At 38.9% G+C, this 9,935-nt stretch overlaps 1 protein-coding gene across 8 annotated transcripts in view; it reads right to left on the reverse strand.

The window, feature by feature from the left end:
* The window catches only part of KCNH7 (potassium voltage-gated channel subfamily H member 7), a 326,748-nt gene that overhangs the window by 103,243 nt on the left and 213,570 nt on the right, over nucleotides 1–9,935 (reverse strand). For all 8 annotated transcript variants that reach the window (XM_034785518.1, XM_034785517.1, XM_034785514.1 and 5 more), the window contains one exon: nucleotides 4,110–4,538. In XM_034785518.1, the coding sequence (XP_034641409.1) occupies nucleotides 4,110–4,538 (429 nt within the window). The remainder of the gene's footprint in view (nucleotides 1–4,109; nucleotides 4,539–9,935) is intronic.

Genomic DNA, 9,935 nt, shown 5'->3' on the forward strand with positions numbered 1-9,935 from the left:
TGTCTCATGTTGGTTACTAAGATTTCTTTTGCTTTGTATTTTAAATGTGTAAAGTAGTTACTGTATGAAATCTAGCTCCTCCACAGAATGCCAAAGACTAATTTATATCAATATTTTTGCAAGAACTTTTTATCATTCACAGCCAAAGAAAATGTATCATTAAACTTGATTTAACATATTTACACCATATTATTAATACCAGCTGAGCATTATTTTAATCAGCCAAAGCTCTGAAAATAGAAAGTAACAACCAAAGTATTTTTGGGGGTCCAAATCAAAACCTGTCTAACTTATGGGGAATTTAAGATCCAGACTGACATTTCCATAATGGGCCAAACCAAAATTAAAATTCATAATTTTGGAGTTGTTTGGCTCCAGATTCTGAACTGATCTTTGTGCCTCGGCTTGCATTGTAACCTGAAACCCAGCAAGATGTTTTGGTTTGGGGTGAGTTAAATTGAATTTTCAGGTTCTTTCAAACACAAAGCTCAGTGTAAGTCCTTGAGAAACAAAAATGGAAAAGGAAGGTTAACATGAACATTTCAGCAAACTGAAATCAATAAATTTAATAAAGTATTTTTTAAAATGTTGTAAGAAATAATGAATTTCTGAAATTTCTTTACTTCTTTTCTCCACTGAAGTAGATGGAATTGATCTGGAATTACACTGGTCAGAATAAGACCAGAATTTTCTCCTTAAACTTATACTTACTTGCCACTTATTGGCTTAGAACCTCAGACTGAAGTTTTCTCCTACATAAAACTCCCAATATGCACTCTCTGTTTGGAAAGACTGTTGGTTTAACCTCAGGTTCTTAGGGTGCAATCCACAATGGTATTTAGGCACCTGAGTCCCATTTTTAGGTACCACTGCTATCTATAAAATCCCCAATTGGCTGCCACCTAACCTGTAGGCACCTAAGTTTTTGACACTGCACTGCAGCCTCACTCTAGGAGGGCCTGTCCCCTGTCTAAGCCCCTGAGTGATTCACAAACCAGGGAAGATAGGTGTTGTCGCCACCTAATCCCATGCAAGAGCCTGATCCCACAGGCATACTCAGAAGCCTATTGAATTGGGCTTCTCAGGCAAGTTCATACCAAACAGCAGCAGGGAGACCTCCTTTGTAATCTTAAGCCTGGTGGATAAAGTACTCTCCCACAATGTGGGAGACCCCCCCAGTTCAAGTTTCCCCTCCTCCTAATGATGACAAGGGATTTGAAAAGAGATTTGCTACTGCCTGATAGAGTGCCCTTACCACTAGGCTATAGACTCATTCTAACTCTTTCACTGACCCAATGAATATTTATTCAATTATTGTGGAACAACTTCAACAGCAGAGACTGAGGGAGCCCTACATCAAATATCTCATAGCCCAGTGGTTAGGGTACTCATCTGAGAGGTGGCAGATTCCTATTCAAATTCTATCTCTCCCTCTGTAGGTGGGGGGACTTGAACTAGAGCAGGGGTCGGCAACCTTTCAGAAGTGGTGTGCCGAGTCTTCATTTATTCACTCTAATTTAAGGTTTCGCATGCCAGTAATCCATTTTAATGTTTTTAGAAAGTCTCTTTCTATAAGTCTATAATATATAACTAAACTATTGTTGTATGTAAAGTAAATAAGGTTTTAAAAATGTTTAAGAACCTTAATTTAAAATTAAATTAAAATGCAGAGCCTCCCGGACCGGTGGCAAGGACCCGGGCAGTGTGAGTGCCACTGAAAATCAGCTTGCGTGCCGCAGGTTGCCAACCCCTGAACTAGAGGTTTCCTGGGTGAGTATCCTATTCACTAGGCTGAAAGTTATAAGGGAGGACAGCCGCTCCTTCTGCTTTATTTTGGTCCCCAAATGCAACTTAGGCAGCCAAATGCCTGTATTTCCTCATGGATAGTAATCAGAGCTAGGTGCCTTCTGGCAGTCCAGATTGAGGGGCCAAACTCTGAGAGAGGGGGTGGGGCTTAGCATACATTCCTCTGGTTGGCATCTCCCATTGGCTAGCTTAGGTGACTCCCTGCCTAGGCTTTGTGAATTGTAGTGCACAGCACCTATTTCTTCCTATTTTTTGTATATGAGTCTAGGCACCTGTGATAAATGAAGGGGGGGGGGGGCATAGCTTCCTTTTATGGGCACCCAGCCAGCCAGTTAGCGATAGAATCTCTCTTGTAGCTGTTCTCTACTTGCTTTACCTATAAAGGGTTAAAAAAGCCCATAGGTAAAAAGAAGGGAGTGGGCACCTGACCAAAAGAGCCAATTGGAGGGCTAGAACTTTTAAAAATTGAGAAAAAACTTTCCCTTTGTCTGTTTTGTTATTGTTCTCTGGAGAGAGGAGACGCAGAGCGGGAACCAGACTGAACTATGATATAGGAAGCGTTAAGCCAGGTATGAAAAACCATCAGATTATACCTAGAGATTGCTTATCTGAAACCCCAAATATGTAAGTAAGTCAGGGAAGGTCTAGGAAGATGCGAATAGGGTTATTTCTTTTATTTCTTATTGGCTTGTGGACACCTTTGTGCTAACCCCAAATGATTTCGTTTTGCTTGTAACTTTTAAGCTGAACCTCAAGAAGGTTATTCTTGATGTTTTATTTTTGTAAGTGGGTTTTTTAAATCTAGCAAAATCCTAAATTCCAGGTGTATTTTCTTTCTTTTTGTTTTTAATAAATTTTACCTTTTTTAAGAACAAGATTGGATTTTTGGTGCCTAAGAGGTTTGTGCATATGTTGTTTAATTAGCTGGTGGCAACAGCTGATTTCCTTTGTTTTTCTTTCTCAGCTCTTCCCTGGAGGGGGGTGAAAGGGCTTGAGGGTACCTTTGTGGATCTGGGCCTTATGTTCTAATTCCACAGCTGATGTTTATATATAAATAGCTGTGGATTCATGGCAAGTGCTGTTTGACTTTAATGCAGGAGGAGTAATTAGAAGTAATAATGTCAACATTTTGTTAATCTTATTGTTAACCCCAGTGCATGGTTCAGAGGTTTGATTTCTCAGGAGGTTCATAGAAGCAGAGTTTCCTTCCTGCAGAACTGCTAGGATTCACAGAAGAGGAAGAAAAAGAGCCAGAGAAGCTTGAGGTTGCAGAGGTTTGGGGTTAAGGAGAAGGAGACTAGTTGGAAGTCTTTAAAATTGAAAATGCATTTTCATGATAAGTTTTATGCACCTGCACACAACATTGTCCAGGATATTCACAACTTCTTGGGCTGAGTGTGTAAAAGTTTCCAGGTAAATTAGTAGTTGGAATTGAAAACTACATACACCAATGCATAAGAATGTCAGTGTCATTGAAAACTTTATGCATGGGTCTTAGTGTTTTCAATGCAAACACATTTTCTATTTTCCCTAGGTCCCAGGGACCCCAAACTTCTGATTCTCCAAGATCTTCTGGCTCCAGATCTCCCAAGCTTCCTCTCTCCTGGAACTGAAAACCATAGCACCCATTCCCCAGAAACTCTTTGAAGATTAGGAGTGACTAGCTCAGGAGAACAATAGGAAAAGCCCATGAAAGATTCTTCTGGTTGAAAGAGAACGTGTATAGTATAAAAAGTTAAAGGTCCTGATTCATTTCTCATTTACTCCAGGTTTACACTGGTGTAACTCCATAGATTTCAATGGAGTTATTGCTGACTTGTACCAGTGTCAGTAAACCACCGCCACCAACACTGGACTATTATGACAATGAGAATACTATACATGTATCAAGGGTTGTAAGAAAAATTGCATGATATAATACTGCATTATCTGAGAAATAGCATTTCATATAATTAAAGGCTATATTGTAATGCATGTGACCAAAAGGGGCAGAATTAAGGTTACACATGCAATTTTAACTTAGTCATTTTCTGGCTTGTAAATGTTTTCAGCAGTTTTGCAACCACTGACTCTGATTTTGCCATACTTCCATTAAGAACTAAGATATAAGCTACCACCCCATGAGAAAGGTACTAACTCAGCATACATACGGGTGAGAAGACTGAACTCTTACTGTTTTCTTAGTATCATTTTTAATCACATTTGTAAAATCTCTTATGTTTTAAGAAATAGTGATAATTAAAAACAATGCAACAATCCCTCTTCAGATATATCACAGAATATTTATTAATTTTCAACCCTACCTTCACTTGCATGACGATCCCTAAAAACGTTTTTAGGATGGACGTTAAATCCTTCTATATCATGTACTGAAGATGCTCTCCTTATACTACAAATGCTTTCCTTTGATCTGGAATGAGTTAGTGGTTTACTTGTCTGCAGCGTGTCTGGGTAAAGTTGGTCCCATTGCCGTTTAGGTGAAGAATGGTCAAGAGGTCCTGATATATTAACCAAAGGAGAACATTTGCTGGGCTGTATCAGTGCTTTTGTGTCATCCACTTCAGAAGGGCTACAGCTTTCTTTTGTGGGGGATTTAAAGCGCTTCATAGCCACTGAGTCATCACTGTGCTTAGATGAATCTACTACAACTGCATCAGGGTCTTCCTGTGGTAAGGACTGCTTTCTGTATGTTAAGAGTCTCAGTCCAGGTAACTTGAATCCAAAAAGTTTGCCTAGATATAAATTAAATAAGAAAGATTAATTACTAAAATTAGTTACTTGTGATAAAATCTTTCTTTCACAATGCCAGAATAGTGTATAGAAGCACCAGTCATAAGTAATCTGTTAACACGAATCTAATAGTGTATGCTGTTTAGCAACAGAATGCACAACTAAGAAATATTATATACAAGTAATATTGCTTTAGTTATCTTTAGACAGGTTTATGCCTCAGTTGAACACAAGCTTTTGGGCTCAGTACAAGGGTGGTATATAATAGCCTTTGTTTTACAAGGGGTCAGACTAGATTTACCTAATGGTTCCTTTTGGCTTTAAAAATCTATGAATTCATGAAAGTCATGATATAACATGTAATTGTCACATTACTAGGCAACCATGTCCTTAAATACATATTTATGTTTTTTATTGTCAGATAAATTTCATATACTTAAAAATGTACCTTTGCTATTTCACTGAAATCCATTTATTTACTCTATAACTTAAATTGGAAACTTACACATCCTAATTTTCCAAACAGGAAAACTAAAGTTGAGTTTCAATTTTACCATGATCCCAGTCCATCACAAACATATTTCATGTTTGTACATTTAAACTGTGTATTTTTTCTCTAGACATTTACAAATAGAAAGGAAAAGAGCCAAATTTTACCCTCAGTTACACCCATTCAACATAAATACCTTCAGTTCATTTGCACGGATGTACATAACTAAGCATAACATATTGCATCTCAAGGTGGGCTGTGTGATGATGAATGGATGATGATGCACCACAGTAAGAAATACAAGTAGCAGTGGAAGTACACAAAATGGAATAATTAAAGAAAATGTGGGCATGGAGTGGGGACGGGAATTGCAAAAAAACCCAAACAAACAACAGCAAATCCTTCAAGTATAATGTAACCCAACTAACAAATGGAAGCTCTAATGCCTTGACATACAGAGAATACAGTAACAGAAATTACTATAAAAGCTAGTTGAATAATGTAAAAACCATCATCAAATAATTAAAATGATGAAAAATGCCACATTTCATTGAATAAGCATTGTGATTAATATTTATCTATATTTCTCTCTTAGGATTTTATATTGCCATCTGTCACTGTAGAATCTGAGCACCTCCTCAATTAAATCAATAGCAATAGTGAAGTTCCTAGTGGATGTCATGGAATCTCTGATACTTCTCACTTTTGGGGGTAAAAACTCCATTTGGGTTAGGGATTGGTTTTTGGTTGTTTTCAGTCTATTCTGATTCGCAGTGTTTGTTGATAGTTAATTTTTATTAATCTATAGCACTGAGATTAATCTGCTCATGCTTTGACGCATCAAAAGACAGAATACTGAAATGTTTTGATATAGTATGTCTTTCAGGGAAGCATATGCACAATAGCTAATGCACAGCAAATGATAGCACAGCTTAGCCTATTTAATTTTGAAAACTAAAGTACTATACAGCCAGTATTTAACTTCTGATTTTTAATACAAAATAAATGTATGTGAGATTTACCTACTATACTCCATGGGAAACCTCCATTCATATCCAGTGTACTGTACACACAAAAATCTCCATTACATAAATCAAGAGAAGAACGTGATGCGGACAGCTGCTGGAGATGCCAATGTTCAATCTGTGCAATCAGGATTCAATAACAGTACATCTTGGGAGCTGTTTTGAAAGCTTTCTTATATATTTTCCCTAACAAATTATGAATACTTGAGTAAATTGCCCACAGTTAAATATTAGTGAAGTACATAAAATCATTTTATATGGTTTTTTAATGCACATGAAATTGAGTTACAAAGCAGTTTATAAATCATTTTTGCAGGGTTATTACATTGAAGGTCAAACAATTACTATACTACTTTTTTCATCAATTACATTGTACTCCTTTAAAATACCATTCATAAGATTTCCTTGCATTAGATATTGTTAAAAGCTTTTTGCTGGCGTGCTTTTTTTTAGTCATATTCATGGTGATGCAGATGGTCTTTTATGCTTCACTAGGTTAATATGACCATGTTAGACTGCATTACCGATTTAGCTGTCTAACTGTAGTTCAGCTGGAAAGAATACACAGTGAGAATTTTGCTCATTGCTAAGACTTTCAGGCATGAAATAGAAAACCCATATGAATATCTCTTTGTTATTCTTTTTTAAACTGAAATAAATTCTCTAACAAAGTCCCCATTTTCTGCTTTTTAACTAGAATATCCTTTAAAAAGGGAGGATTGTGGCTCATGTTCAAAGTATGGACAATGAGCCTTATAATGTGCTGAGTGTTCATTATAAAAAAAATAAAAGTCAGATCCCTTTTGCAATACTGTAGCTGAAGCTAGCAGAAGGACCATCCACAATTTGTCTGAGTTGCACAGCACATTCTCACTTAGTTCAATAATATAACATGCAAACATTCATGTCCCAGGCCAAAAGTCCCAATATAGACAAAAGTGTCAATGGGATTTTTCTTTACATAAAGACTACAGGATCAGTTTTTGTAAAGCAGGAAGCCCCTGTTTTAGATACGTATGCTGACTGAGGTACTTTTTCTTGGACTACGTCTACACTGGCACTTTTGTCTACCTTAACTCACTCTCTCGGTTTAGTATTTCTCAGTACATAGTGAAAAAAACACACACCCCGACCATCAAAACTTTCACCGACAAAAGCGCTGGTGTGAACATAAAAGACCTCATAGTGACCTTTTTCCTCCAGATGTCATTCCCCAGGGACTCCTACAACAGGACTGCAGTTGGGAACACACGAACTTTATCACAGTAGGTAATGCAGCCTGTCCCCTCCTCTCCTAGTAAGGCTTTCTATCACAGTACAATTTCCTCTGCTCCTGCATACCCTTCCTTTCTGGGTGATCTCCCATTAGTGCTTGGGTAATTTCATCGAAGGTTGCTCCTGGCTTCAGCCTCAGAGTTCTGCATGCAGCTCTCCAATGCACGATGGTGGAAACTTCTCATGCTTCCAAGCTTCCTGATGCCAGTCCTTAATTGTCCACAGAGTGCTTGGAATGGGCTGAATAATTATTGGTGAGGAACCTCTCCTTCATTAGAGGAAAAGATGGACTCCAGGCCAACATGTAGGGAAGCTTTCGATCTTCCATAAGCTTGTGTTGAAGCATCATGAAAAAACACCAACAGCTCGTGGAGAACCCGAACTTAGATTGTCTCCACATTGGAATTTTCAAATGTGCCTAAGAGGCAGAGTTATAGCAGACAGAGTGTGGTACAACCCTGTGTTCGGATCCGGGAAAGGCTGAACCTTCAGCTATCTGACCTGACATAGGTTAAAAGTGTATTTCAGTTGTGATTCTGTACGAAGGGTTAAATAGGCTTAGAGAGATATAACCTTCCTGGGCCATTGATAGGAAACTATAGAAAGCCAACAGTAACAGGCCTAGAGTGACCAGATGTCCCTATTTTATAGGGACAGTCCCAATATTTGGAGTTTTTTCTTATATAGAGGCCTATTACCCAGCCGCCCCACCCCTGTCCCGATTTTTCACACTTGCTATCGGGTCACCCTAATCAGACCTTAGGAGTGGTGCTGAATAGAAACATATAGGGGTGGCTGGAAAAGCTGTTTTCATGTCACTAAGGGATGGAGTTAGTGCCAGGTTGTAAAATTAATGTTCCTATATCATCTTATGACTTTCCAGATGCTTCTCATAGTCTCAAAGATGTAAGTTACTGTTTGTAAAGCGGACATTCCAGCAAAAAATTATCTGAACAAGGGTTTCCATGGTAACCTCATGCACCTAAGTTACAAGAAATTCCTAAGCCTGTCCTATGTTACAGTTCTGTATCAATGGAAGGTAATGGCATTTGGCCTGAGTACTGCCCCAGGGGTCTTTACTATGGTGATGGCACCAGTTATACATCTCCTAAATTCTCCAGGGGCAGAAATGCGTATTTGCTTACACAACATCTTCATTGCAGGAGAGTCAGAGATGAGCCTAAGGCTGAATATCTCAATTTCAGTACACTTGCTGAAGGCACTGGGATTTCTGGTAGATGCAGAAAGCTCTACCTTAACTCACTCTCTCTGTTTAGTATTTCTCAGTACATAATGGATTCCTGGTCTCTTACCCTAACATTCCTTTCTGCAAAAGGGCATCCATAACAAATATGTGCTGGGAGGCAGTATCAGCTCCCATCACAGGTATTTAGCCAGATTACATGGTGACTCTGGCAGCTATGCTCCCTTTGTTTCCTTCCAGTCACTCTCTAATACATGGACCTGTAAAGATGATTTCTGAGGCTTTAATAAAAGTGCCTATCTGGGAAAGAAGTGTGAACTTCTATCAGGCTACTTGCCTGGACTTCATGTGATGTTTCTTCCTCCTAAGCCTTCACTCTTTCATAGATTACCCACTCCAGAAATACTTGACAGATACTCAAAGGAGCCAAAATGCCTCCTTTGCACAATAAAGAGTCAAATGTGAGAGCTTCTCCCAGTCTGGAGAGCCCCAAAACTATACTGCAGATGCCCATGGGGTGCCTATGTCCTGGTGTTGTCAGGTAACAATAGTGTGGCATCATCTGTGACCAAACTTGTGCTAAGTCGATCAGAGTGAATGACTGATCTGGCTGTATAAGTTTGGATGTTATGTCAGAGCAAAGAAAACAGCCTGCCTGGCTTCTATCTAATCATAATAACTGCCCACTTATAAGTAAACAGGATTTCTAGACACAGGATGTGATAGTTACTGCATTGTCCACAGATGGGTCTGTTCACCAGCTCTTGCAATCACAGCACTTCAAAATGTCCAGTTCTTCAGGAAGTGCTGATGAAAGTAATAGTCAGGATAGACAGTTCCCTGACAAACGTCCCTGACTGACTATCCAGACCATGAATTTACTCAATAACGCAGATCTTCTCAGACTTTCCCTGAAGCTGAGCCAAGTGATCTGTTTGTGAGAGCAGCAGAGGGACTCCTCTTCAGTGATGGACTGATGATTGCATGTAGGGAATCATTCCAAAACGCAGGTTATCGGAAATGCAGAGGCAGGCTATTGTTGAATGCCAGCTTTCAGGCTGGAAGAAAACAGTTAACCACTCATACAACAAAGTGTACAGGGGTTTTGTTATGTGGATCTCATCAGACTCAGAATCAAGAGGAGCCAATTTCTTTTCAGGAATAAAATCCCTAAACACTGACTCCATGGCCAAAGAAATAGCAGGTTTCAGAGTAACAGCCGTGTTAGTCTGTATCCGCAAAAAGAAGAACAGGAGTACTTGTGGCACCTTAGAGACTAACAAATTTATTAGAGCATAAGCTTTCGTGGACTACAGCCCACTTCTGCATATGCATCCGAAGAAGTGGGCTGTAGTCCACGAAAGCTTATGCTCTAATAAATTTGTTAGTCTCTAAGGTGCCACAA

This window comes from Trachemys scripta, chromosome 11, assembly GCF_013100865.1.
Source record: "Trachemys scripta elegans isolate TJP31775 chromosome 11, CAS_Tse_1.0, whole genome shotgun sequence".
Lineage (NCBI taxonomy): Eukaryota > Metazoa > Chordata > Testudines > Emydidae > Trachemys > Trachemys scripta.